Consider the following 27,641-nt stretch of genomic DNA (forward strand, 5'->3'; position numbering starts at 1 on the left):
AAGTGGCTGAAAAAAGGAACTGTTGCTAGTATTCATAGGGTGAGTGAAGTCACCTCGGGTTGGAACTTTAAATCTAATTTCTTCGATTTCTTACTTAGATAAATAGAACTATTAGTTTTTTTTAAAAAAATTTAAAAATCCTTGATTAGGATAATTTCGAATATTTGTTGAGGAACTTATTTTATGTGAAATAGTTATTACTTGATTAATAGGTCCCGTTAAATTAATGATCGATTAACTAAAGATAAATGGGTCTATCGAAAGTTTGATGCGGTTAACGAAAGAGCTCTCCAACCCGTGCCCATGGTTAACACAGGGGTGGATACAAAACGGGTCAAGTTATATTAAAATGGGCTAAGATCAATTTTTAATCTTAGCCGTTCACTCCATCCGACAGTGAAGCTTTCTTCTCCGTCCTAGGTTGTTGTTCGCTCTGAGACGAAAGTGCTTCATCCCTAAACCCTGTCTAAACCTTCAGCTCCCATTCGCTGATTTTCAATCTGCTCTCTTTCTTCTGGTGAGCTTCCTCCTTCTCTCCGCTATATCCTTTCTCTTTTCTGTTGGCAGGTTGTGATTTTGATTTGGCGTTTTTAGTATTAAGTTTGGTCTCAAGGTGTTTTTTTTTTGGTTGTTGCTGGAGTTGAGATTGGGTAATAGGAATTTTGTTTTATTCTAATTACTTGCGGGAAGAGATTTAAATACATGGGTCCTTATGTCTTTCATTCAGCTCAACATTGTAGAGATTTAAATTATCTTTCCAAAAGCTTAACTTAGTTTTAAGTTTAACCATCACAAAGGGCATTGCGAGTCGTCAACTTATTGCAATTTGAAACTAGGTTTTACAAGAACATTGTTTGATGAATGATATGGGACAATGCTAAGTTGTGACCACATTGATTTATAACAATCACACTTGCACCTAAGCTTAGTGGAGACCCCTGATGAGTCCTGTTTAGCGAGGATGAATGGTGAAGGGGAATTGAGGATTTATTTTTTCTTCTTTCCAGGATTTAAAGGACTGGAGTTCTGAGTATTCCTTTATATTTTCCTTTTGGTGTTAAGTGATATTAATGTATCTCTTTTTCTCTATAAAGGCTTTTTGCTTTTCACTTTTTGTCATATATAATTTGGGTATTGGCTTCTTGTTAGATGTGTGTTTGTATCCATCTTCTAATAATGGAATCAATTCTTTATTGTGCAATGGGTACTGCTCATGGCGGCCGATTTATTTTTCAGCTATTGTTACTGCTTATGGGGTTTTTGCTGCTTGTTTTTGTTGTTTGATTTTTGCTGCTTCTCTCTGTTTTAAAGTGCATTGTACCGTGCTTTTCGATATTTGTCCTCTTGCATTTGTATTCTACTGATTTTCCACATTTTCAATTGTTTGGTTTTCGTTTTGTTTGGCTTTAATATGTTTGAAGCTTGCTTCTATATTTTGTAAGATGAATTCTGTAGAAGAGAATCCTTGATACCTTTTTTATGCTTAGAAGTTTGATTTGTAGTCTCATGCTTCTAGTTAGCTAAGACACAGATTGTGCCGTCCATGGGTCCTTGTCTTCCTTAATAGACGAAGTTTTAACTATACACCGAAGATTATAATGACTACTAAATGGCCTACGGCTCCTTATATTTGTCACCAAAGTGGTAGTTGTATCTCTGAGGTTTCCACAACGTCTGGGATTTATCCTCAGCCTGCTGGGGCAGTCAATACAAAATCATTTAAACCAAAACTTTTCCTTAATATCCCATTCCTCTATTCACTTATCCACTCCCAAATTTATATAAGCCTCTGTCTGGGATTTTTTAATTTCTCTTATTCAAATGTTTTGAGTTGTAACTTGTCTCATTTTTAAAATTATTTTTGTTTTCTAAAAATATTTTTATTTCATCTTATTTATCTCTCCCTCATTTTGATTTAAGATTTCATTGGGTGCACTGAAAAAAGGTAATTGGGTTCTAAGTTTCACTTTTAAGGAACGGGAATATGGTCATATAATTTAAAGGATGATTTAGACTCTAGTTTAGTAAGTTTGCTCTGATTTCATTTTAAAAATTTGCACGTTAATTTGGAAATTAGTGCATGTATTTTGTCCCAATTCATTTTAAGAAGTCTATGGTGCACTGTATAGTGCTGGTGATTTATTTTGGTATAATTTTAATGCTCATCATAATCTAGATTAGAATTGAGTTTCTCAAGTGTTTTATATGCATTGAATTGAATTTTTCAAAAGGTATACCACTTTGCTTCCTATAAAAAACGCCAAGTAGTCAGTCTGGTTTTCCAAAAAGTCAAAAATTGGTTCAGTTGTCACTTAAAAACTATTATAGCATTAAGCATTATAGATTAGATTTTAAAACAGAAAATAGGATCATTACCTGTGTATTGATTAGTTACCCATGTACTGATTCACAGTTAATGCGTTGGGATTATTTCCACTATGTTGTGCATGCCTCTTTTGTATGTGTACTTCGTTCATGGGATAATTTGACTTGACATTTGCTCTCTGGCTTCCTTTAGCACACTCTTTCTAATCCTCATGCACGAGTTAATTCTAAAATGTCATTGATATATTTCTCTGAAGTTTGACATTTTAAAACAGTACACAAAGAGACAATACTTTAACACACATGCAATGCTTTATTATCACATTCTTGTCCAAACTCAAGTTGGTTGTTCAATTTTGCGTCATGATTTTCTTGTCCCAATGGGCTTTAGCCCATGCTCAGACTTATGGATTGTATTATGTTCTAATCTGAATGTGAACATGTCAAATATTAATTGTCTTATATGTTTTGTATTATGTTACACCCAACACAGTTGATCATACCTAATCATTCAAAGTTTTTTTCTTTCTCCGCAAGTCATCTTCCTCTCTGCACCACCTCTGGGTTTTGGGTTTAGGGTAAGCTCTAAAACTTAATTATAATATATCTATGTTAGTTTCTCAGTCTCTCTCATGTTCTCTCTCATGGTCTCACCCTCTGTCTCTGTATCTTATTCATTCTTGTGTATGTGTGTAGCTAAGCGAGCCCTACAACCCACTTCGTTTTTGTTTTCTCAAAATTTGTAGGGTTTTGATTTTTTTGTTTTTGTTTCAGTTTCTCTTTTTTTACTATGTCAAAACCATGACCTTGCTCAGTATGGCAAGTTGTATTGGACTAATTCATTGATTTGGCTTTCGAATTTTTTGTGAACTCAGGGATTTTCTCTTAATTGAAATTTTTTACTCTCTAATTATGATTTTGAGAGTTAGGACTTTCTGCTTCAATTTTTATTTCTGTTTGAGCATTGCAACTGGGTTGATTCGCGCTTGCTGATGTACACCACTGTAACCGGGTTTGTTTCTGTTTGCAATTTGGGTGTGTCATTGGTGGTTTGTTCTTTCTATGGTGTCATAATTATGGGGTTTTGGATTTCTTTTAAAGTTCCATCCCAATCCACTGCTGATACTAAATAGTATTTGAGCCTTTTGCTTAGATCTCTCAGAGTTCCATTAGTGTTGGCTTATTCTTAAACGACTTAAGCGTTTTGAGTTTTGTTAGTAGTTGGACTTTAACATGGTATCAGAGCTTTTGGATTTCAGTTGTTTTCTAAGAATTAGTTGTATAGATGTTCTTCAATTAGTTCAGTTATCTTTTGTTTATTGTATCATGATCACAGCTAACTTGCAGTTATATTTTATTTTTCTGAGAATAACAAGACCAACTTATTGCAACATTGGGCAGGGCCAATCATTTATATGAAAATCTCCCCTTTTACGCTTATTTGAGTTCACTTGAGTTGTTATTTTAATGCATATTGATCATAAAAGGGGAGAATTTCATGGTTACCATATGAGATAAGCTCTTATTGTATTTACTATGTCTTGTTGTGCTGCCAGTCTTGGTTGGGTAATGATTCTGGAGCTATTTATCTTTCTTGCAACTTCTACATTTGTTTGTCAAACCAATCTAACTCAACTATTTCATACTTTCAAAGAGTATATATCATGCCTGATTAAATTTCTCCCAAATGATTATGAATACATTTGTCTGAACTGTTCTGTCACTGTTCTCTGGTGAAGCCATGCTCCAGTGGTCCTCTGCATCTTGACAAATGTATAAATATTAATTAATGGTGCTTTGCCTAGGGAGTATCAGCAACACTAGAGGAGCAAGCGCGGACTCAGAAAACTGTGTCCTAAAGGCCTCCTCAAGTCCTGGACAAAGATGAGACCTTTAGATGAGACTGAGACCACAGCAGTTTTCGAAAAGCTTTTCAAGTTCACAGGCAACAACCTCAAAAACATCGTCGAGAACCCTTCGCACGAAGGTCCAGACCCAGATTCAGGCCGTTACTGCTTCCGCCTCCACAAAAACAAGGTCTACTATGTTAGCGAATCACTAGTAAAGCGTGCTACAAATATATCTCGGACTCAGTTAGTGTCTCTCGGGACTTGTATTGGTAGGTTCACTCACGGTGGCAGTTTCCACTTAACTGTTCAGTGTTTGAGTTCATTAGCCTCAAATGCTAAACACAAGGTCTGGCTCAAACCTACCTCCGAGATGTCCTTCTTATACGGAAACCATGTTTTGAAAGGTGGTTTGGGGAGGATTACAGAAAATATTGTGCCCGGTGATGGGGTGGTTGTGTTTTCAATGTCAGATGTCCCGTTGGGTTTTGGGATTGCGGCCAAGTCTACCCAGGATTGTAGGAAGTTGGACCCCAATGGAATTATGGTACTTCACCAGACAGATATTGGAGAGTACTTGAGGATGGAGGATGAGCTTTGAATAACTAGAGGAGATTGGACGAGATTCAGGTGGTTTTGACAGATGTAGTGTCTTATTGGGTATGTCGGTTATGAAGTCCATCTGTCAGCTTTTGATCACTATGAGCTTAAGCCTTTTGGGATGTGGACGGCTTTCTCGAATATTATTTCCATTGGTGCTTGGGACTTTCTGCTATCAACTCTTTGATTATGAGGAACTTCTTCCATCTGGTATTTAGATGGTTTTGTTTACTTTACTTGTCGCAGTACGTGTGACGATTTTGGTTGTCTCAAGAAGTTGCACATATAGGGTTTCGAAAGACTAGCTCAATCAAAAGTTGCACATACGAAATTGGGAATCTCATTAAATGGATATATCATCCTTTTTTGCGTATGCTTTTTGGGTATGACCATCTTCAAATTTAAAATATTAAATCAACACGCATCATTTTTGCAAGAGACTGATAGTTCAAGTGGTTAAGAACTGTTATCCTTATACTTGAGGTCTCAAATCCCCTCTCACAATATCGCTTGTGTCAAAACACATATCATCTTTAATATATTTATTTATTTATTTATTTTTATGAAATACTTAAACTTCTCTCTTGTAAGCAGGTAATAAAAATAATAATTTAGACATTTTATTTCCAATCCTTTTTATGTTGATCAAAGCATTAGATTTACATATTTTACCCAGCTCTTTCGTTTCATTCACTCATTAGATTTACATCTGAAGCATAATTAGCCGACCATATTGGCAACATAGTGAATATGTAAGCCGACCATAGGCGGTCGTCAATTTTGTCTCTAATTCGAGGCTTTGGATGAATTTTTCAACTTAAACTACTATAAATAGACCCTATGCGTACCTCAATCTCATCATGCTATACCCACTGAGAGCTAATAATAAAAGGCTTGTTAAAACAGACACATATGTTATCAAAGTTTCCAATGGCATGGAATAAATTTGTCACCCTTATCACCATCCTTGTGGTTCTTCTTCCTACGATCGCCATGGCGAAAGAATTCGTCGTCGGAGATGACAGCGGCTGGAAAACTAATTTTGACTACGAAGCTTGGGCCAAAGACAAAGTATTTCGTGTTGGTGATACACTAGGTATGTACATTTGCAAATTGTATGCAGTTAATTATATGAGAACCAAATTAACTTAATGTGACTGGTTTTACATTTTAATTACAGTGTTCAATTACAAGGCTCCTAATCACAATGTATTCAAGGTGAACGGAACTGGGTTCAAGGAATGCATTAAGCCAACAGAAAACGAAGCACCACTTTCCACTGGAAATGACAAAATAGACCTAAAGATCTCTGGAAATAAATGGTACATTTGTTCTGTTAAGGATCATTGTGAGTTGGGCATGAAGCTCTTCATTACCGTCTCCGATGAGTCGTCTGCTGTTCGTGGCATCACATCATCTGGTTCATATCAAGCTTTCATGGCCGTCATCATGGCAATCACGGCAATTGCAGCGTTATCCACATAATAAAATCAATAATTAATTAAACACCCATATTTTATAGAGATGTGCGTTACTTCGGTCCGCTTGCATCCGAGTTCGATTTACATTAGAGTAATTTACAATATTACTTTGCAAAAACCAAAAAAGAACACCGTACATTTTATGGTTTCTGAATTTTACGTTCAATAACTAGAATTGCGTATAGTGGGGCACTTGAAGTTTTTGTTCTACCACCGTTTTATCATGTAAGATGCATTTTTATTGATAGAATTTCAAAGACAATTACGTCTGTTTGTTTGTTAGATTCACCATGTGTCTATTCTAAGCGTAAAATTGAAGTCTCCAATATTAAATAATTTAAGGAAAATAACAGTGAAGTACTTGAGTTTTTAGCTAAGGCTTCCTCAAATATACTAGAGCGCTTGCAATTCAACGCTCTACTTTTGAAGCCTCTATCATTCGATAGTCCTTATACAAATTGACGAATGAGAAACAAGTAAAGATATATATTATTTATGTAAAATGCACGATAGCTAAATGTAAAGCAAGTATGCAAGCTACATCGATCTTGTTGGTTTTGCAAGCTATGGCTTTTAAGCAAGTTTGTGTTGAAACTTGTAGTTCCGCATTGATGAAAGATTATAAAACATTTCTAATCTTTATAACCCTAGGTCATCCAAGTAGATTAGTTTTGATTGGGCCACTTGGTGGCCCTAGTTTGCACTTGTGGGCTTGACCTTGGGTTGACTTGAAAGAATGATTAATATATATATATATATATAGTGTAATTAATTAATTAACTAAAAATTTGAATTATTTTAAAATTCGAAATTCAAATTTAAAATTTATCAAAAATTTGCACCATAAAATACCATTGTAAATTTAGGTTTTTTTTGGCTAAAACCTAAATTTACTATTAAAAAAAATAAAAAGAGGGAGAGAGAAGAGAGAAGAGAGAAGAAAGTAATTTTGTAAATATATTTTTTCCTATTTATTTTAAACTAGGTTTTTTTTTTCACATATGACACTTATATGACATACATTTCAGCAAAAGGGTGGGTCCCATTCGTGCTATGTCTATTTTTAACAGAATTTTTAAGTTACCAAACTTTATAATGGTGAGGGCAAAGTGAAACAACCAAACTTGGTCAAGAGGGCACTCTAGGTCACTTTAAGTTTCAGGGAGAAAAGTGAGATTTGACCAAAGTTTCAATGGGCACTACAATAAATAAGCCAATATAATATATGTAAATCTTAACTAGACTTTATTTTATATCCCTAATCCTACCCTTGATCCGACATGATGGAAATAGAGGTTCTTCACCCATACAGCACCTTGACACTCTCTCTAGATGGGGTGAGAAACTATGCGAGTTTGTCTTTGCTTCAATGGAAGGGACCACTATATATATGCATTACTCGAATGCCTTGCCCATCAAGGAGCAGCCAAGTGTTCTATTTGCATTAGATTAGGTTGTTTTCAATCTATATAGAATTAGGAAGTCTTTTAGCTCTTAGATTTTAATTAAAATAGGTTTGCACAAGAGATAATCCGATAAGCTAGAGTTTTAGCTCTTGATCAAGCAAAGTACTTGAGTCCTCATATGATTAAAAGACCACAATTCGTGGATTAAGACAATGAATTGTCTTCCAATATAATGCTACTTGATGTGTACCAAAGCATAATATTTAAGCCGACCATACTTGCATTAGCAACATAGTGAATATTGTAAGCCGACCATAGGCGGTCTTCAATTTTGTTTCTTATTCGAGGCATATTGGATGAACTTTTCAGCGTCAATATTGATGAGTAATTTTGATCAGCTTATACATGCTCTACATTTACAACCGAAATCAATAAAAAAATTTAAAAAAAATCAACACCAAAAAGAAATATTAATTTGGGAATATTAATTTGTATGTTCCATATGCCCCAACAGCCAACCCCATGGAAACTGCTAGCATGACTTGCACAGTAGTCCTCGTAACATTCAACGTTGAGACTAATTTACTCAGGCCAAGTTGATCTGCTTTATGAACTTTCTTAGGCAGAATAATAGAAAGAACACCTGCTTCAAATTTTGTTTTCATATTGCACAGCTTGTACTCTCTTCCTTCAAATGGTATTTCTTTGCTGAAGCGCTTCCATCTTGTTGCTGAGGTTCCTTCCAAAACATATTCACGTTCTCCTTCGATCAATATTTTGCCAAACTTGACCTTCACGTTTATTTGGTCCTGTTGGAAGCCTGCAAAAGTTCAGAGGAAACTGAAATCTACTCATAGATTGGAAAGAGATCAGATTGCTATTTTATTTTATACGTTGGGATGAATACGAACTCTTCTAATCCGAATCCCTCTTTTTAACCCCCAACCTCCCCACTGACTAAGAAAGATTATTTTAAATCACGCTATATACTTATATAATAATAATTCGGAATATGAGAGGGTGGACCAGGAATTTATGTAGGGCTGGGCACAATTTGTTTTTTCTTGACTTCGTGGAATAAAATACAGTCAGTGGCTGCAGCTTTGTGGGAGTTACGTAGCTTATAAAATTTAAGAAGGTTGGGCCAATATATGTGGGAGTAGGGGTATCTTATCAAATTTGCACCAAATCAGTATTTTACCAAATCTTGCCTTGGGCTAGAGCCGGATTCTGAGCCTCTACATTTAGAGTTTACGAATTTACCTACATTTCACAAAATCTTGACCATTCTAATAATCTAAACCGCTTAAAATAAGACACATCATCAAACTTTGAGAAAATTAATTATAAAAAATCTAATAACTTCAAATATTGGAAAATTTAATTTAAAACTTAAAAGATAAGATTAAAAAGTCACATAATCTCTAAAATAAAATAAAAAACTGAAATGCAGCTTCCCCTCCCCAACCCTATCCCCCACCAACCCCAACACACCCAAGTAGACATACCATCCACCATCTTTCTCCCCACCCAACCCAACACAACACCACCCAAGCCACTATACCATTCACCATCTCTCTCTCTCTTCCTCGCATCTCCTCCTTCCTCCTCACCTTTCGTGAAGAAACCAACAGCCCTTCCCCCTCACTTTTTGTAGAAAGGGAGTGGATATTTTTCTTTTATTTTTATTATTTTTTTGTTTAAACAATTAAATAATTGTCTAATGAAAAGTAAAATTAAACAATTATGTTGCTAACATGTCATGTCTTTAAACGGTTAAATTATTAGGATGGTCAAGATTTTGCAAAATGCAAGTAAATGCATGAAATCTAAATATAGAAGCTCGGAATCCGCTAGAGCCCACTCCAACCTACATAGTTCCGCCAAACAATAAACCGCAAAAAGAAATAAAATCTAACAAAATCTTGATGTTTCAACCGAATTAGCTACAATCTATACAGTTGCGAGAAATCAAAGTATTTAGTGCCTATTTCTTAAATTTAGCAATTTTTTCACGTGTCATAGTATTATTGGTAGGAAATAGCAAAACATTGCTATCTCGGTTGCAAGTAAATTTTTCTGCAAAGTTAGGGCTTGTGAAATCCTGATCCTTAATTACATAGCCAATTAAGAATATATATATATATATATATATATATATATATATATATATATATATATATATACCTCTGTCCATCCAAAACTTCAAAGGGATGAGTAAAGTATATTTACCTTGGAGATGGACTCTCAGGGTGTTGCTGGTTTCCCCACTTTGCCATTTGCAAAAGGGTTCGAAATAATCGTAATAATTAGATTTGGCGTCCATGGGAGGATGCCTACATTAATAGCTAGTTTCTTATGGAAGAGAGATATTAATTGTGCTCTAGCAAAACAAACTATATAGACTTTACCAAATGGTAATAGAATCATTCCTTTCTTTTCGTTTGCTTTGTTTCGAAAGCAAGGTAGCTCTTTCGCATATATATGGGCCTTCCTTCGCTCACGTTTACACAGCATAAGTGGAAGTTAAGAATACATGTCTATTGATACTATACTCTAAAATAGAATTTACATGTAACATGCGTATTTTAGCAAAAAAATTTGATTTAGGAAATAAAACCTCAAACCTTTATAAAATAAATAAACTAACGGAGAGAAATATCATTTAAAAAAGAGCCAATTGATTTGTCAAAAGTGCTTTATTATTAGTTTAATCAACTCAAATTTAGTGATTTTCAATTTGTTCTATTTAAAATATTAAGGGAAATTTATATTTAATCAACTCAAATTTAGTGTTCACATGTTAGGTTTGAATGTTTACCCACACTCTTTACCCAATATGTGGTGTTCACATGTTGGGCTTGAATGTTTGACTCTGATGTTGACAATTGGCTCCATGTGTGGCTCACTATGTGGTGGTCTCACGTGAGGGGGCGTGTTGAAGAATATAATTCTCATATCGGAAACTTGACTAAATAAAATACAAGATATATTGAATGGTTTCAATACTAATATCACCGAAGCATTTTGTGATAAAACCTCACACCTACTAGGCTTTGTAAGTGGTTAAGTTAGGGATCATATCAATGTTGTTAGTAGTGGGTCGCTGACCCGTCTCACTGAAATTTAATAGAGGTGACCTCCCAACCCAGCCTCATCTTCATAATCTCATCCTCATACCCACCCCAACCCTGTTCATATCGCTACACAGAAAATGTAGATGGATGATTTGGTTTATTTTTCTTTCCAATTTATATTTTACTTTAAATTTTCATTATTTATTAATATTTTAGGCAAGATGGCTTGTTTTAACCCTCAAATTGATAGCCAAATTGACAGAATGTGACCGAAGCACTCAATATGGACGAATGAAAGAGTTGGAAGACCTCATAACCTTGAAAAACACATTTGAGGATGAAATTAAAAATCAGGAATAAATTCAGGAATTACTTATGTTAAAAACCCTTCATGATTATGTATTCCTAATAGTGATATGACGTTTTTTTGGAGAATGATATGGCTTCTATAGATTGTTAATGTAGGAAAATTTTGCAGCATAAATGAAAACTGAAGTAATAAACTATAATTTGAATTTTCTTAGTGTGTATATTTAACGAAGTACATTTAATATCTTTTGCTAATATTGATGAGTAGATAATTAATATGATATGTAAAATATATTTCAATATATAAGGTGCCCATCTGTAAAAGGTTTCTGCTCCACCACTGCTCCCTATTGTAGTCACTATAGCTTGTATTAAAAAAAAAAAAAATTATATGAAAATTGATTCGCATAACTTTTAGATTATGAGAGGACCCACAGCCATAGAACCCCAAAGAAAAAGAACCAGCTAGAGTAAGACCGAGGCATAAAACAAAGGCTATATTTTGTACTATTACCCATTTGTATAAAGCAAGTACATGCAACTAGAAATGGATATGAACTCATACGAGTTTTAATTGATTAGTGCTTCTCAATAGCGTGGTTAGATGGCAAGCATTTGAAGATTACGTAAGCTCCAACGAACACGCCCACAACAACAGCTACTGCAATTCTCAGGATCGCCATTTTACTAGTTTTCAGCCTCAAAAGCAAACTTTTGTTGACAACTGAATCAGATGCGTCATTTGAAGGTTTCTTTTTTGGCAGCCTTATTGAAAGAACGCCATTACCAAACCTTGCATCAAGATCCTTGGTGTTATAAACATCACAAGGCACTTTGAATTCTTGGCGGAAACGACTCCATCTGGTTCCATCCAAAGGACGTTGGCCTTCAATCTTTATGGTCTCTTTCTCGTCATTCAAGCATACATTGAATTGCGCAATCTTGAAACCTAATACGTACCGACGCAAATTATACCACAAGAAATCATTACTTTCCAAAACTAGTTATAAGTAACTCAATTTCTTCAGAGAGATTAATGAGAGTAAACTTTTTATAGACTCACTAGATGATATTTTGCGCTTTCCTCGATTCTTCTCTAATGAAGCTTTATTCTTTAGATTCAAAAGTTGATTTTTTGATTTGTAAATTGCAAGCTATAGTACTCTATTTTCTTCTCTTTTTTTTGGACAAGATGATAATGATACTACTCTAGTCTACACGTTGAGGGATTCGAACTCGGGTGGTGGGTACATTATCCGATTGACCTTTCTGTGATGGTTAATAAACATCAGCAAGAAATGTAGGCTTTTAAACAAAACGTCAAAGCTGAGCACGTAAGGTGATGGCTTTGTTCATCTAAATTCCCCAATTTAAAATGGATGACCGAACTTTGGGGATCGCTGAATTGAATTTGGAAATTCTTTTAACACAGCCGACGGAAATGCTTTTAAATTACACATGTTTGGCGATTAAATACGTACCATAATTTCCACTATCACTTTCCTACAAGCCTAACTAATACCTTTCCAAGCTTATATATTCAGATACTTTTGTTCCTTTTATCATAGCATTTTCAAGCATATTGTCCTTATAAAGCAATGCATCACGTCCGGACCATAATAAAAGGAACTACAAACAATAAACACAAGGATATCTAGAAAAAAAAAAAGAAAAAAAAAAGGAAATTACCATGGAGAGGAATCTGGTATGTATCGTATTGTTCCTCTCTTTGGAACTTGCAGTAAGGCATGAAATCCTCATAAGAACGTATAATGCTAACGACTTCACCGTTGGAATCCATGGCAACCGCTTAAGTTGCTTTTCTTCTCTCTCTCTCTCTCTCTCTCTCTCTCTCTCTCTCTCTCTCTCACATAGATATATATATATATATATATATATATATATATAGCCGGAACGGATGGAATTACAGGTTTCGTGTAGGTTGGTCCAAAAGAGAATATTTCTTAGCATGTTTCATATTCCTAACCTGTCTTTCTTTTCTGCTTTTGCATTTCTTTAAAACAAGGCATGCGGAGAAACTTAGCTGATGCCCTTTTAACACAACATACTAAAATAGAAGTGACATAACCCCTCCCACCATCTATCACAAATCTAAAATCTAATGATTACTATAATTGAGTATTATTGTCAAGACTGGTTATGAGATTTTGAGGCCCTACCGAAACTTAAATTGGAGCCCTCACATAATCTAATATGAAATAATAAAAATAAAATTTCCATGACTTAATGTCATAAAACAATTTTTTTATAACTAAAATTTATCATCAATTAGCATGTAATAACGATCACAACTCAAATTCATAAATTTTAGGGTGTGGGGACACCTCATGGTATTTACCCCAAACAAAAAATCATAAATTTTTTTAATGTTTTCATTTGATAAAGTTAAATATTAGTATGTTTAGTTAAAAAAAAAAATGTTCAAGAGAAAGAAGGCATGAATTTTTTATTTTTTGAAAGGAAGAAAGTACTCTTTTATTTTTTGTTTGGGTGTGATATATACTGTTGTTAGTTTAGTTGGGTCTTTTCTCTTTGTTTTTTTTTTCACGTGTGTTTTTTTTAAATTATTTTAAATTATGTTGTTATAATGAAAAAAGAATAAAAATATGAATAGAATCACATCACTAAGACTTGAACTTGTGCCTTGTCTTGTACCAAGGGATATGCGCTAGAAACAACTCCACCAAATACACTTTCTATGTCAATGTGTTGTACAATGTAGTATATATAAAGTTTTTATAGAATTTATTTATATAATATAAAGTAAAAAAATTTCGGCAAGTGTCACTTGCACCATGCCTGGGCCGCCCTTGGTATTTGTAAACTTCCAACGATAAATACTTTGTATAAGACTACTCTTTTAGTTATGGGTCATGCTAGGGAGACCCATCTTTAGATACCAACTTGTATACCATCTCTTTAATAGAGGTGGAGCCCACTAATATAATAGGCCCCACCTCTATTTTAGATATATAACACAAGTTGGTCACTAAAGTTCGTCTCCCTAGCATTTTCCTTTAATTATTCATCAAAATCTCCTACACATTTATATATAATGAAAAGTCCATCAATATCACTCATAAATGCCAAATCAAAGAAATAAACATTTGTGTAGTCAATTTGCAATCATAAAGCTTTTAGGGTTTTTAATTGCAGAGGTCCATAAACTTTATCTCGAGTTTCAATTGAGTCCCAAAACTTTGTTGGGACAATTAGGTTTGCCAACTTGACAAGTAGTTGCAATTAGGTCCTACAGTGATATTCTATCAATTTGGTTGTCAAAATGAGGGCTAAAAGCGTCATTTTCAGAAAAAGAGTCTCCTAAGCTAACCTAGCCAGCTAGCCAGCCATCCAATCCCAAGAACTCGGTTCCATCGGCATTTTGTTTATCAGCTCATAAGCTTCTTCCAGTAGCCCAACTCTTCCAACTAAAACGACATCATACGTACTCTAGACTCTAGCCATGCTTTCGAAAAAAAAAATTTAATAAATACTTACCCTTCCCTCCCCCTTTCTCCCAATTTCTCTATCTTCTCTTCCGTAACAACCATATCCCCTTTGTACTTTAAAATCCATAAAGGAGAAGTGTAATGTAATTCTTGAAAGACCAGAAGCCACCCAGAGACAGTACCAAGAACCACAAAAGAGAGCAACATAAGCTAAAAAGGTATTTGTCTCAGGAATTTTGAGATGAATGATTTAGGTTCTCTGAAGTACTTCCTCAAAATTGAAGTAGCAAGGTTAAAAACTAGTATATTTGTGTCTCAAAGGAAGTACGTGATGGATCTACTCACTGAAACCTGAATGCTCGAATGTAAGCTTGCTGACACACCCATTGAGATGAATCACAAGTTGTGTGAAGACATGGACTGGTTGTCAACCAATAATGAACAATACCAGCACCTCGTTGAAAGGTTGATATATTTGGCACACACAAGACCAGATATTGCATATGTTGTGAGTGTGGTTAGTTAGTTTATGCATTCACCCAGTGTTTCTTATTAGAATTTAGTTAATCAGATCTTAAGATACTTAAAGTCAGCCCCTAAAAAAGGATTAATGTTCTCAAAGAATGGAAATCTTGAAGTTGTTGGATATATAGATGCTGATTGACCTAGTTTCATTACAGATAGACGTTCTACATTGGGTTACTTTACATTCGTTGGAGGTAACATAGTCACTTAGCGGAGTAAAAAACAAAATGTGGTTGCTCAGTCTAGTGCATAAGCAGAGTATCGAGGAATGGCTCAAGGAGTTTGTGAATTATTGTGGATCAGAGGTTTCTTGACAGAATTGGGTTTTAAACCAGAGAAGCCAATGGAGTTACATTGTGATAACGAGTTAGCTATTGATATTGCTCATAATCCAATTCAAGATGATCGAACTAAACATGTTGAGGTGGATAGACATTTCATCAAAGATCAAATTGAGAACAAGATCATTTGTCTACCCTTTGTAAAAGCAGAAGATCATTTAAAGGATGTCTTAACAAAAGGTATATGTGGACGAGTGTTTTATGAGTTAATTACCAAGTTGGGTATTGGTGACGTGTATGCACCAACTTAAGGAGGAGTGTTGATGTGAGTTAACCTAATTAATTAGGTGATTTACTTCATTGTTTTATATAATTTACACATCCTTGTATAATTAGGAGATATTCTCATAATTAATTACTATATATGTTTCCTTGTAAAGCACCCTTGTAAACTCTTATATAAACCTAGAGCTGGCAATGGGTTGTGTCGTGTCTGGTTCGTGTCGTGCCGGGATAATAAACGCGTCAATAAACGTGTTGAGTTGGGTTCTGGTCGTCTTAAACAGGTTATTAAACTGTTTACCTAGTTAATAACCTGTTTAATAAAAAGTGGTAGCAACTAACAAAGCAACATCAACATATACAAAGAACCATAAAATGCGACTACTAGTAATTAAATTTCATAAATAATAACGTGCATGTTACAAAACTCACAATTGGAAAATTTTAAATTAAAAAAAAAGTGAGAGGAGAAAAAATATAAGGAAAAGAGAGAGAGAGAGAGAGAGAGAGAGAGAGAGAGAGAGAGAGAGAGAGAGAGAGAAGGAAAAAAAAGAAAAAATAAAAGAGAGAGAGAGAGAGAGAGAGAGAAGAGAGAAGGAAAAGAAAGAAGAAGAAAAAAGAGAGAGGAGAGAAAAGAGAAGGAAAAGAAAGAAGGAAAAAAAGAGAGGAGAGAAGAGAGAAGGAAACGAAAGAAAAACGAGAGAGAGAGAGGAGAGAAGAGAGAAGGAAAAGAAAGAAAGAAAAAAAGAGAGGAGAGAAGAGAGAAGGAAAAGAAAGACATTATAAATATCAAAAGGTGTAGCATATAAACACTAAGTTGTTTGTAGAATGGTGGATAAGGTGTTAGAGAGAAATGAAGGTGACAGGGGTTTGAAACTCCTTGTGTGTGTGCTAAAGTCTCAATTTCTCTTCATTTTTTAACCTAAAGTATTCAAACCAACATAAAAAAGAAATATAGAGGAGGGGCAAGGACGTGATACTAAATATAATTAGTTAATTTGTAATTTTGGATTTAAAAAAATATTTCTCACGTGCCAAGCACGTGAATCCTCACGGAAAATTGAATGCAAAGACTTGATGGCAAGGATGAAATTGGCTATTTGTAAAGAATTCAAGTGTTAAATTGACAAAAAGAAATCAATGAGGGTTAAATTCAAGTATCATGATAACAATAACAATATCCTTGCAACAGTATGTGCCAATGGCATTCTGGAAACTTCATATGATGGAAATTCTGCTTTGTGACCATAATTGCAATAGTTTAATGATACAATTAGCAACAACAACACAAAAACCCAAACTAATAAAATTATAAATAATAAATAAATAAAAACAGCCAACTTGAAAAATAATCAAAGAAGTGTAATTTGATCTGGAAATGATGTACAACTTATGTTAATTCAGTTTTGGACACAAGCTGACTTTGGATATCTATATATTGCATAACCTCCAAGAGCCATTCCCAGAGCGACCCCCGCCATCTTCAGAACCATATCCTTGCTTAAAATTTTGCTTCTTAAACCAAGTAAATAGTAATTAATTGCCGACCATGTAGCAATTTCAGCAGCCTTAATCTTGTCTCCGCTGCCTGATAATTGTGTTGAAAGGTTTGGCACTTTCTTAGGCATAGATATGGAAAGAATTCCATGCGAAAACTTAGCACGGATTCCACTCGTATTACAATTTGTAGAAATTTTGATCTCTTTGAGGAAGCGGCTGGGTGGAGATGCAGTTTCTTCTTCCATAGATTGCTTTCCACTAATGGTTAGGATGCCCTTGTTGTTCATTTGAACTCTGACATCTTGTCTTTTGAAACCTACATGAATCAACAAGTAAAACAAAATAAAAGAGAAACGTGACATGGAATGTAACCCGCTAAACATAATGTTCTGTTGTCGCACTTATGTTGTTAGTCAAATGCTTACGTATTCAGACAAGAATCAACATGATCTAGGAGTACCTGGTAGATGAACCTCAAGAATGTCAAGTCCTTCCTCTTTCTTCCACCGGCAAAACGGTTCAAAGACCTCGTAACACTGCTCATCGTTTGCTGCAACCTTGGTTTCCATTGGAGAGTTTATGCTTCTTTGTTTTCTTTCTAAGGTTTCAAGTAAAGAAAATGTTATCAAGTTTCTTGGCCAAATGAGGGCCTCTCTTTCCTTATCTTATACATGATGAAAAGGGCATTTAGAAGCTACCCAAAAAGGTTTCTTCTGGGTTTTCCTTTTGAAAGAGAATAAATCCCTTTTTTGTTTACTTCTTCCGGAGTTCTGTTCTTGGTGCATACATTGAGGGAGGGAATAATTTATTTGTCCTCAAAATATGCTAATACTTCATGAAGACATCAGCCAAGGTACTAATCTAGCAGACAACAGTATATGCACTTCTTATATTATATGACAATATCAATTTCGTAAATTTCAGAAGAGTAATAATAGGAATTAGGGACGGAGTGTTTGTGCAAGCTAGTTAAAGTATAAAATGTACATCAATTAATATGAAAAATGAAAAGAGAAATGGGTATATTCGATCAATAAACAAATTGAAGTCGTTGAAAACATCATCAAGCGATGATTATATAGAATATATATATATATATATATATATTTTATATATAATAGGTTTAGCCTGTGGTGGCAGTTCATTTGGAGGCCGTCAAGGCAACAAGAAAGTCTCTGTAATCCCCAGATGGGATTTTGTCACTTTCACATAATGCATCTCTGAGTTCAATCCCATGCTGCCTCTTAAACTCCCTTTGAATTTCATCCATGTCTACTTCAGCTCTGTTCACCATCACACGTGTCAATGCGCCTTTATCGGTCATGGACCCCTTGATGCTTGCATACAATATCTGCTCAAGTATTAGTATCACCATGTTCCAAACTGTGAGTCTGAGGCTTTTTTTCTTTTTAATTCCCACTTCTGCCTTGTTTCGTACCAAACTGAGACCATTAGCTCAAAAGGAAATAGAAGAGAAAATGATGATTACCGTAGCGAAATAGGTAGCTGGTCTGTAGATGCTTTGGACGACTGTTTTCATTGCGTTTTCAAATTCTCCAGAGTTTCTGGTCTTCAGGTACTGCAGCATACCAAGTAATTAGCCATGGTTTCAAATTACTTTAGTTTAATTTGATAATGGAAATTCCAGAAAAGTAAGCCAAATGTGGAAATTCCAGAAAAGTAACCATGCTAGTTATTTACCTCTGTATACTCGTGTCCATAGATGTGTTTATAGCAAGAAAATGTAAGTTTAAGCTGTGGAATGCTCCGTTTGCTTAGTATTTCTAGTACAACAGCTTCTATGGGCCCTGAACTCCCCTCCCCTGTTTCGTAGAGCCTCCGTGCATCCGACTTGGCGATATGTTGGCTAATATCTGCTTGGTGTGCCTTGTGGGATGCAACCAATGCCACCAGTATCTGTTACATAATTGTGTGTTTATGTTTTTAGCTTCATTACTATATAACAAGCTTAATTAATTAAATTACCTTTTGGTAAGGATGGGGAGGCTCAATATGGATGATATCTTGGTCCAACTGCCTCCCAAATCTTCTCTGATATGCTTGTTTGATGAGAAGGATTTGACTTGATTTTCGACCAACAAAAATCTCTACAAGAGCGCTATAGTTTGTGTCGCCTTGCTGATCATCAAGGGCCACCCGGGCCACAATTGCATCGCGTTCGTGCTGCTCTTTCATCCACATGGACAAGGCTGCACATAATTTTGGTGAAACCCCAACACCAGCAGCAGCTGCCTGTTTTCTGTTGTCAGCCATTTGCTCTGCCTTTTGGAGTCTGTTTCCCAAGTCCTCTCCATATATTGCCTTGTAAGTTTCTCTAATCTGTTGCCTTTCAAGCCGGGTTCGGCCAGCCAAAGCCAGAGCCAATTGGTTTAGCTGTCCCCAAGAATCATGAATCTCTTTGCATTCACTTTCAAGATTGAGGGCTGACATGTTTAGCATTTTGTTGCGCATAGGAGGAGCATTTAGGTAGAGCAACAATATTATATGGACTTATATGAAAGCAGATGACTTGGAGGCCAAGGAAGGGATTTTCACTTTTTGGGCATGCCAGTTAAAGGCTGGTAAGATAGTGGTGGACAATGTGTAAGTCTAGTGGAAACTGAAGCTTCAGTTGATGATGATGTGCTATGGTTCGGACTGTTGCTGTCCATGAACCATGTGAATTTTGTTTTGTAGCCAAAGGTTGGTGGATTTCCTATTAGACAATGAGTATGAATTGACCTCCTTTTTAGCAACTTTTCCAAACCCCATTCCAACCTCATCTTCCTTTTTCTTATTCTTTTGTTTCAGTTTTATTTTATTATTATTATTATTGTTGGAGTCTCATCCATCTCATACATCATCATTTTTTATTTTTCATTGTTGTTGTTGGTTGTTCTCATTATGATGATTGAAAAGTTATACATGTGTTACAATGAGTTTGACCTGCTAGATAATTGCTTAAATGTCATTAAGGTTGTACCGCAGTAGTCAAGCGGTCCTTTTCCCCCAATCCTTCCCAAAGACACCTGGGTTCGAGCCACATTGTAAGCAATCTCTAGATACCCAATGTAGAAATACCATTTTAACAATTCAAATTCTTTGCAGTTGTTCAGGCATCATTTATTTATTTCTTAAGGTATTAATTTTGTCTTTTGTGTAGAATTTTTTGGATTGTGCCCAACGAGAGCACACCAAATATGAACTACTCACAACCGGCTATATGACAGAAGTTTTCCAAGGCATAATTCTATTTTCTACTAATTTCTTAATTTATATGCCAGAGATAGACTTTCTTAATTTATGTGTTATTGATACCTCCAACACCTATTGATGTGTTGCCGAATCGCATGACATCTGCTCAACTACCAATGTTATAGCGAGCTGATAAATACTGCGAGTATAGAAAATATGTAGTAATTAATGAAAGAATATTAAATACACAACAATCATTTATTTATAATGATTTACTATAATATTTTACACTTTATATGTTGCATGTTAAGATACATGAGTGACTTAGTACCACATAGAGTTCCTATAAGGTTTAAATTTGAGTTATATACACTAATACCTCTTGAGGTTTTCGTCTTTTGGCTTTTTCTCAAAACTCTTTGAGGTTTTAGAAATTATAAGATCACCCCCTAAGGTTTTAAATTGTTTTCATTAATTTTTCATCCAAAGATTAATGATTTTATACCCAAAAAAAATTTCCGAATGACAAAGTTGGCCTTTGAGATTAGATAGCATATAATTCATTTAGGTTAATTTTGTCATTTGCATAAGTTTTTTTTTTTCAATAAAATTATCAATTTTTGTACAAACAATCAACGAAAAGGGTTTTGTGAAAACAAACTGAAACTTCAGGGAGTGTTCGTATAATTTTTGAGATTTGAAGGGGTTTTGTGAAAACACAAGAAACCTCAGGGGGTGTTAGTGTAAATAACTCTTCAAAATTTTCATTTTCGTCATCATGTCACTATTATTGATATTATCGCAATATTATAGTAATATTTTGGCCAAATGTTGCTGAAGTTGAGAGAAATTATCAACGTTAATATTTTCTGATATTATTGATATTTATACAATATATGTATGGATATGTTTTAAAATATTCTAAGCCCGAAAAATGATAATGTTTTTGATATTTAATCGATATTTTAGTCCTAGTCACAACACAAGCAGGCACTTGTGAGTGTAGCTCTTCTCTTAGTCAAGTTTTGAGGATCAGAGTGCGCTCAGAAGGCTTTGAGGGTGGCTTGTCTCGGTTTGAGTTTTAAAATTTATATTTACTCTTCTCAAAATCTAGCCCCAGTTTACTTTTCTTCAAATAAAAAAAAAAAATGCTTGGGCCCAATAAATGGTCTATAGACCCAACCTTTTCGAAAAATTTCAGTTTTGTTGCCATTCTAATTTTATTTAATTTACAAAACAAATCAAATACAAATATTTGGAACCGAAGAAACTAAAAGAACAAAAAAAATTAGGTTTATTTATAGTTTCACCTCTTAGAACTTTAGCTCGCTCTCACTTAACTACCCAGCACTAAAATTTCCTTATTTTACTCTTCATTCTGCCATTCCATCTCAAACTTCCTCACTTAACCACTCGGCACTCAAATAACTTTTAATAATAATAAATCAAGGATATTTTCGAAAAACTAAACATCTTTTCATTCCTTTTTTTTTTTTTTATGGGTACACACGGGAATAAGAGAAAATGACATTTGCTAGTCCTCAATTCCCAACATTTCCAAACATGAGAATCAACATCCTCCATTCCCATTTCATAGAATTAGACATGGGAAGTTTATTCTCAAGATGTTCAATCCACGAAACAAACGGAAAATAAAAAAGAAAAAAATAATAAGAAAATTTTAAAAATTCAGAAAAAACAAAAAAAAACGGAAGTCTTAAGACACAAAAAAGGGCGTGCATACAGGCAATGGATGCGCGGTTCCCGCCATTCGGTCCAGTTAAACCAAACCGAGTCCACCCCATTACAAATTATTTTTCATTAATTGCATGCTTAATTAACACTAGTCTCTTGAGTGGTTGGTTGGGATTGGGAGGAGGAACTGTAGGACTTGTTAGCTTCTCCAAATTCAGGGTTCCAGCGACAACAGCTAAAATTCATGGGCATTGCCAATGGCGAACAAGAAATTGCAGAAGACCCACGTACCTGATGATATTTTAGTCAAAATTCTTTCCAGGTTGCCAGTCAAATCCTTGATCCGATTCATCTGCGTCTCAAATCGCTGGCGTTTTCTGTTGTACGACCCGCAATTCGCCAAATACCACTTCAAAATAGCTTCTGAGCAACAAACACTGAATCCCAGCCTCCTCATCTCCACTGCCTCTGAGCTCCGATCCGTACACTTGGAAACGCCGTCGTTTGCAATTGGTGGAAATTCTTTGGTCAGAAATCTCAGCTTCCCATTCAAGAAACAGGGCCGCGCTGTCAAGGTACTGGGCTCCTGCAATGGTTTGGTGTGTGTAGCTCTTGATTTTCATGAATGCTTTTATATCTGGAACCCATGCACTAGATTCTTGCAGAAACTACCTGACCCAGATTTCGGGTCAGAAGAAATTAGGAGGCATTACAAATATGGGTTTGGTTATGCATCCACCATTGATGACTACAAAGTTGTTGTGGGCGCGGAGTTGACGTATGAAACTGACAGAGCTAACAGATACCCTGTTGTGGTCTTCTCATTGAGAGCCAACTCCTGGAAAAAGATTCAAGCTCCCTTTTCACACCATGGGCATAGTGAGGGGGCTCTTTCAAATGAGGCACTCCATTGGCTGCACACATCATGTAGGCCACAACCAGCTGCAATTGCTTTCGATTTGGCAAAGGAGGAGTTCCGAAACGTGATGTTGCCAATTTGTGAAGAAAATGAGTTGGGTTACAGACGAGTGGGGGTTCTTTTAGAAGGGTGCCTGTGTGCATGGGCTAATGGATTTCCTGATTTTGAATATCTTGAAATCTGGGTCATGAGAGAATATAATGTGTATGAATCATGGACTGTGCTATTTAGGGTTGCCAATGATGTACCTATGTTCATTAGGGAAAGTGGTACAGTTGTGATGCGGGATCGTAATTCCAAGAATGTGGAGTTGATATGGCTTGATAAAAACGAAGACAAGCTTAAAAAGGATGTGGTTTTACGTGAGCGATATATGCTTCAGGGGTTTGACTCTGGAAATGACCTGACTCAATATGTTGAGAGTCTGCTACCTTTCGTCTCCATCATTTGCGGTAAGTACATCCTTGATGCATTTGAAAATTATCTGTTCATTTTGATCTGCTAATCCACTGAAATTGAACACAATCGTAAACACAAAAACTGAGATGTTGGTTCCTGGTATTTTCTACGAAATGCATTTAAAATTGTCCTCGACATATATTTTCATGTTATGAGCTAGAGCCACACGGCTCCCGTTCTTGAGCCTTCTCATCCTTTCTTGTATTTTCTTGCATATTAAAGAGTCTGTGTAAACCCTTTCTTCTTCTATTTCTTAAATTGGCAGATCAACAAACACCAGTAGTAGCAATTCCTCTTTCACATCTGATCACTGTCCAAGAGATCACTGTTCAGAACATCAGCATTATGGTTCCAATGAAACTCACTGGCCCTAATTTCACCATATGGAAATGGCTATTTCTTCAAGTTCTCAGGAAATATAGAGTAGAAGGTTTGGTTGAAGGGACAGAGATCTGTCCACCTGCTTTTTTGTTTGATACCAATGGTAAAATGACCAATCAAGTGAATCCAGCCTTTGAAAAATGGATGGATCGGGATCAAAGTGTAAAGGTTTGGCTTAATTCAAGAATCTCTGAAGATTTATTGCCATATACAGTTGGGGCTTCTTCCTCTCACGCACTCTGGATGATCATGAAGAAACAGTTTGCCGATGCTGATTGTCCCTTTGGTTGAGGTGCGCACTGATCCTCCCTCTGTGGATGAATTACATTTACTACTGTTTGCAAGCAAATATCTCTTTCTTTTTATTTATTTATTTTTAAAAAGAGAAGTTTTATTTCATAAAAAACCATACAAGAAGGTGGATAAGTAATCCACCAATAACAGGAAGAAATAGTATGAGATAAAACTTCTCTTTCTCAAGAGCGTGAACTGAAGAATTATCACATGAGACTTCACATAAAGATGTGCATCCAACAAAAGTGCGACTAGGAGTTGGGTAATGCAGGATCAATGTAGGTTGTTTAGTTTTGTAAGTTTACAACTGAGTTTGTTGTAGATGGTTAAGCTGAGCCCTTATGCTTGAAGCCATTTCTGTCGATTGTGTTTTCTTAGTATCTCATCTTATTTAAAACGAAAGGCTTTGCTACACTTTGATTTCCTAACTGTGCATGAATGTGTGCTAAAAAAAGCTGAAAGCAAAGTAAAGATTATGAGTCTGTGGTCTCAAATCCTGGCCTAGCATGTCTTTTGATCTATAGGTTGGATCAAGGTGTTTTCTTCAATTTATTTCGTTCAATATTTTATTCCTTTGAAAGGTACATTTGGTAAGTGTCCCTTGGATTTTAGCAGATAAAATGTGTTCTTGCCTAACATGTCTATTAAGCTATTCGGTCAGTGTGTTTTGTTCAAATTATTTTATTTCAATCTTTTAATTTTTTAATTGTTCTTGTTTGTTTACTTACTATTATTCTGCTGAAATATAAAATGAAAAACTTAACTTTAAGATTTTAAGGAACTCAAATGGCATATGAGTTCTAAATTAGTCTATCATGTTCTACATTCAAGTAGACTAAGTCAGTTAAGAAAAATGTCCATCACACTTGAGCCCCTTGTATAGATGTAATCAGTAAGACATGGCAATGCTTGTGGAAATTATTTTGTTTTGGATTCTGAAAAGTACATCTGGTAGTTCTCCCTTGGATTTTAGCAGGTTAAATTTTTTTCCTATCTCTATTATTTTCCTACATTGAACCATCGAAAATCCTTTTTGTTATGTTATTGTGAATTTCTTATGATGTCATAATGATATAGTTGTTGAAGTTTTCTTTATATTCTTTCTCATTTGTTTGGTGTTAGTGGTATCCTTTTAGTTGTTTCTGTTGTCTGAAGAAATTAACCAATTCTTGCTTCTTCATTTTTTTTGCCTCTCTGGCATGACTAGTCTGCTTCCCTAACACATGCGTGATTAAATGGTTTTAGTGCCAGATCCACTGGCTTCTAGAAAGCATTCATCCTCTTCAAAGTCGGAAGAGAATAATTTTTCATTCAACATTTATTTTGCGTTGTATGCTTGACGGATTTCCCAGAGAACATGGAAACAACTAAAAAGAAAGCAGTAACAACAACTAATGAGGAAGAACATGAAGAAAATTACAGAAAATCTATGATGATCATACCAAAAGAAATTCACAACACCAACCACCATTAATTTTAGGAAAATAAAATAGAGACTCAGACAAACTTTTACTTAATAAAAACGCAATACTCCAACTTCCAAACGGCAATGGTCTCAAAAATTTAAAACATAAGTGAAAAGGGCTTGCCTAAGTGCTTTGTTTCGGTTTATGATTTTTAATATTAGTGCTATTCCTTCTTTGATTGCTAGTCTATATAGCACTTAAACTTGTCCCAACTAGATTAGTCATGCTAAACTAGGCCAATGATTGCTTTAATGAACAAGTCCTTTTGACATTTGTTCGTTTGAATTCTATCTCACATCACATCTGCCCTCGAAACGAAGGAAGAAATTATTTTCCTTGTTGATGGTCGATTTTCATGGTTTGACAGTTATTTGATGATATTCTGAAAGTTTTTTTTTTAATGCTTTGGTTGAATTTTGTAGGGGAGTTGGAATGTACACTTCCAAGAAACCAAAGATGAGAAGGAAGCAGTTTCAAGCATCTTAGAGGGCCTACTTGCACAAAATGACATGGTGAATATATTTCATTGAATGTCCCTTTAGTTTTTTGTTTTGGTTTTGAAGCCTATAAGTAAATTCCAGTGATCATTTCGGCATATGGCCAGCTAATAACGGGTTGATACCTTGTTTCAATGCCTCATCACGAGACCTGAAACATGACTTGGTATTTTCTTTTTCAATAATAAAATTTAAGAAGTCGTGATTTAAACTGGTATCCACCTAAATATTGTTACTGTATTTGAAACAGTGCTTGCACAAAAATATTTTATAAACCGAACATAGAGAATGTCATGGAATTCTCTTTAAAAATATGGATGCTGAGCTGACTGAGGCTTTTAAAATGTATAATGTATATGTGGCCGTTATATCTCCAAGGCTTGCACAAGGCACAGGTGATAATAAGAAACGGCATCTGACCTTTTCTTTTCTTTATTTATTTATGAAAAGTTGAAAACGAGCATCCGATTTCATTTGAATTGATTTGATTTGCTAGACGAAGAGGTTGTTCAAAAGGTCTTATTTTTTGTACTTCAATACAGGAGTAACTGCTTTTTCTTCTCTTTCTTTTTTATAGAGCATTTCCTATTGAAATGGACTACAAATACAAATCCGTACTCGGTCGAGTCCACATTTTTAAACTCTCCACTATATTCACATGTTGTAAGATGTAAATAGTTAAAATACCTTAGTTTTGAGTAAATGGCGTCCCTCAAATAAATTATTTACAAATAACTATATATTTAGTTTTAATATACAGTTTTAGAATTCTTATAACAACTTAGGTGGCACGTTGCTTACCCATTTACCTCATTGAAAAAGTTGGTCACTTCAAGGGACTCGGCAATGTAAATATACAAATTATTATTATATTATTTATTTTTATCTTTTATATTTACTATTATATTTTATGAAAAGTAAGTGTGAGAATGTAGAGATGAAACAATTGAAAATTCTACTCCAACTCAGGTCCCGTTCGGCGCGCGGACTCCACTACAAATTTACGCATCACGCATGTTTTGCTTTAGCCGTTGAAATGCATCTCGCATTGACCAAGAAAAGAATCATAACGTGCTTTTGTTCTTTTACAGTAATTACCCTTCCACACTTTGTCTTATGTTCACATCCTCCGTTCTGCCCTTGCTTCCTGGTTTAAGTTTTGTTCTTTTCAATTAAATAATGAAATTAAAACTTTTTTTTTTTTTTTTGTGGTCAAGATGAAATTAAAGAGCATCCATAATTATGTTCTCTAAATTTTTAATTAAAATTTAACTAAAAATATATATAAAATCTATTTTAAAAGCTTTTTATAAAATTTTAACTCCAATCATACTCTTTAGTTAAAGGAGTTATAAATGCTATAACACTTTTTAATTGATCCATTTCTATAAATAAATAAAAATTGTTAATATTAATTAAAAGTTTAAAATAATCATAAATAAAGCAATATTAAATTAGGAAGTTGATTTCTTCACTCTCCTTTTCTTTACTTACACTCCTTTTTGCTTTTTAATCAATTTTGTTCTTTCTCTTTTCTATTTTATTCTTACTTTACATTAATTTTTTTCTACTTCATTTTTATATTATTTCTTTTTCTTTATACTTAATTTTCCAACTTACACACAGTAAAAC

At 34.8% G+C, this 27,641-nt stretch overlaps 5 protein-coding genes and 2 pseudogenes across 9 annotated transcripts; 3 read left to right on the top strand and 4 right to left on the bottom strand.

Moving 5' to 3' along the window:
- Nucleotides 1–358: 358 nt before the first annotated feature.
- LOC103339018 (uncharacterized) lies at nt 359–5,145 on the top strand (annotated as a pseudogene). Of its 4 annotated transcripts, none has more exons than XR_016122966.1 (3): nt 408–517; nt 2,863–2,903; nt 4,131–5,145. The product of XR_016122966.1 is annotated as an uncharacterized LOC103339018, transcript variant X2 (transcript). The 4 variants fall into 4 exon arrangements; XR_016122968.1 differs by having other exon boundaries at nt 4,141–5,145; XR_016122965.1 differs by lacking the exon at nt 2,863–2,903 and having other exon boundaries at nt 359–517.
- A 620-nt stretch (nt 5,146–5,765) lies between these two features.
- LOC103339017 (blue copper protein 1b pseudogene) lies at nt 5,766–6,257 on the top strand (annotated as a pseudogene).
- Nucleotides 6,258–8,011: 1,754 nt separating this feature from the next.
- Nucleotides 8,012–10,031, bottom strand: LOC103339031 (uncharacterized). The gene is made up of 2 exons (XM_008242303.2): nt 9,892–10,031; nt 8,012–8,479 (listed from the first exon to the last, which is right to left on the bottom strand). Exons 1-2 carry the CDS (start codon nt 9,983–9,985, stop codon nt 8,130–8,132), a joined length of 444 nt encoding a protein of 147 aa, XP_008240525.1. The 5' UTR covers nt 9,986–10,031; the 3' UTR covers nt 8,012–8,129.
- Nucleotides 10,032–11,418: 1,387 nt separating this feature from the next.
- LOC103339030 (inactive protein RESTRICTED TEV MOVEMENT 2-like) lies at nt 11,419–12,893 on the bottom strand. Its single transcript, XM_008242302.2, has 2 exons — nt 12,735–12,893; nt 11,419–11,994 (listed from the first exon to the last, which is right to left on the bottom strand). The coding sequence occupies exons 1-2, from the start codon at nt 12,844–12,846 to the stop codon at nt 11,624–11,626; spliced, it is 483 nt and encodes a 160-aa protein (XP_008240524.2). The 5' UTR covers nt 12,847–12,893; the 3' UTR covers nt 11,419–11,623.
- Nucleotides 12,894–16,893: 4,000 nt separating this feature from the next.
- LOC103339028 (17.7 kDa class I heat shock protein-like) lies at nt 16,894–17,696 on the bottom strand. The gene is made up of 2 exons (XM_008242301.3): nt 17,564–17,696; nt 16,894–17,419 (listed from the first exon to the last, which is right to left on the bottom strand). Exons 1-2 carry the CDS (start codon nt 17,670–17,672, stop codon nt 17,004–17,006), a joined length of 525 nt encoding a protein of 174 aa, XP_008240523.1. The 5' UTR covers nt 17,673–17,696; the 3' UTR covers nt 16,894–17,003.
- A 538-nt stretch (nt 17,697–18,234) lies between these two features.
- On the bottom strand, nt 18,235–19,596 carry LOC103339016 (uncharacterized). The gene is made up of 4 exons (XM_008242291.3): nt 19,090–19,596; nt 18,805–19,020; nt 18,593–18,682; nt 18,235–18,454 (listed from the first exon to the last, which is right to left on the bottom strand). The coding sequence occupies exons 1-4, from the start codon at nt 19,573–19,575 to the stop codon at nt 18,245–18,247; spliced, it is 1,002 nt and encodes a 333-aa protein (XP_008240513.3). The 5' UTR covers nt 19,576–19,596; the 3' UTR covers nt 18,235–18,244.
- Nucleotides 19,597–22,240: 2,644 nt separating this feature from the next.
- Nucleotides 22,241–26,279, top strand: LOC103339027 (F-box protein CPR1-like). The gene is made up of 3 exons (XM_008242300.3): nt 22,241–23,364; nt 23,637–24,044; nt 25,935–26,279. Exons 1-2 carry the CDS (start codon nt 22,251–22,253, stop codon nt 24,041–24,043), a joined length of 1,521 nt encoding a protein of 506 aa, XP_008240522.2. The 5' UTR covers nt 22,241–22,250; the 3' UTR covers nt 24,044; nt 25,935–26,279.
- Nucleotides 26,280–27,641: the final 1,362 nt, after the last annotated feature.

The sequence above is a fragment of the Prunus mume genome, linkage group LG8, assembly GCF_029339155.1.
Source record: "Prunus mume cultivar Tortuosa linkage group LG8, ASM2933915v1, whole genome shotgun sequence".
NCBI classification, from domain to species: domain Eukaryota; kingdom Viridiplantae; phylum Streptophyta; class Magnoliopsida; order Rosales; family Rosaceae; genus Prunus; species Prunus mume.

What these genes read in the sequence shown, in the direction of transcription:
- LOC103339027 (XM_008242300.3), top strand. Translation starts at nt 22,251, where the DNA reads ATGGCGAACAAGAAATTGCAGAAGACCCACGTACCTGATGATATTTTA. An exon ending in TTTCGTCTCCATCATTTGCG is followed by an intron (nt 23,365 to 23,636) that starts GTAAGTACATCC and finishes TTAAATTGGCAG; the next exon opens with ATCAACAAACACCAGTAGTA.
- LOC103339016 (XM_008242291.3), bottom strand. Translation starts at nt 19,575, where the DNA reads ATGCGCAACAAAATGCTAAACATGTCAGCCCTCAATCTTGAAAGTGAA. An exon ending in ATGGACACGAGTATACAGAG is followed by an intron (nt 18,683 to 18,804) that starts GTAAATAACTAG and finishes GGTATGCTGCAG; the next exon opens with TACCTGAAGACCAGAAACTC. An exon ending in CAGCTACCTATTTCGCTACG is followed by an intron (nt 18,455 to 18,592) that starts GTAATCATCATT and finishes ATACTTGAGCAG; the next exon opens with ATATTGTATGCAAGCATCAA.
- LOC103339028 (XM_008242301.3), bottom strand. Translation starts at nt 17,672, where the DNA reads ATGGAAACCAAGGTTGCAGCAAACGATGAGCAGTGTTACGAGGTCTTT. An exon ending in TCTTGAGGTTCATCTACCAG is followed by an intron (nt 17,420 to 17,563) that starts GTACTCCTAGAT and finishes TGATTCATGTAG; the next exon opens with GTTTCAAAAGACAAGATGTC.
- LOC103339031 (XM_008242303.2), bottom strand. Translation starts at nt 9,985, where the DNA reads ATGGACGCCAAATCTAATTATTACGATTATTTCGAACCCTTTTGCAAA. An exon ending in CCTGAGAGTCCATCTCCAAG is followed by an intron (nt 8,480 to 9,891) that starts GTAAATATACTT and finishes GAACTTTTGCAG; the next exon opens with GCTTCCAACAGGACCAAATA.
- LOC103339030 (XM_008242302.2), bottom strand. Translation starts at nt 12,846, where the DNA reads ATGGATTCCAACGGTGAAGTCGTTAGCATTATACGTTCTTATGAGGAT. An exon ending in ATACCAGATTCCTCTCCATG is followed by an intron (nt 11,995 to 12,734) that starts GTAATTTCCTTT and finishes GGTACGTATTAG; the next exon opens with GTTTCAAGATTGCGCAATTC.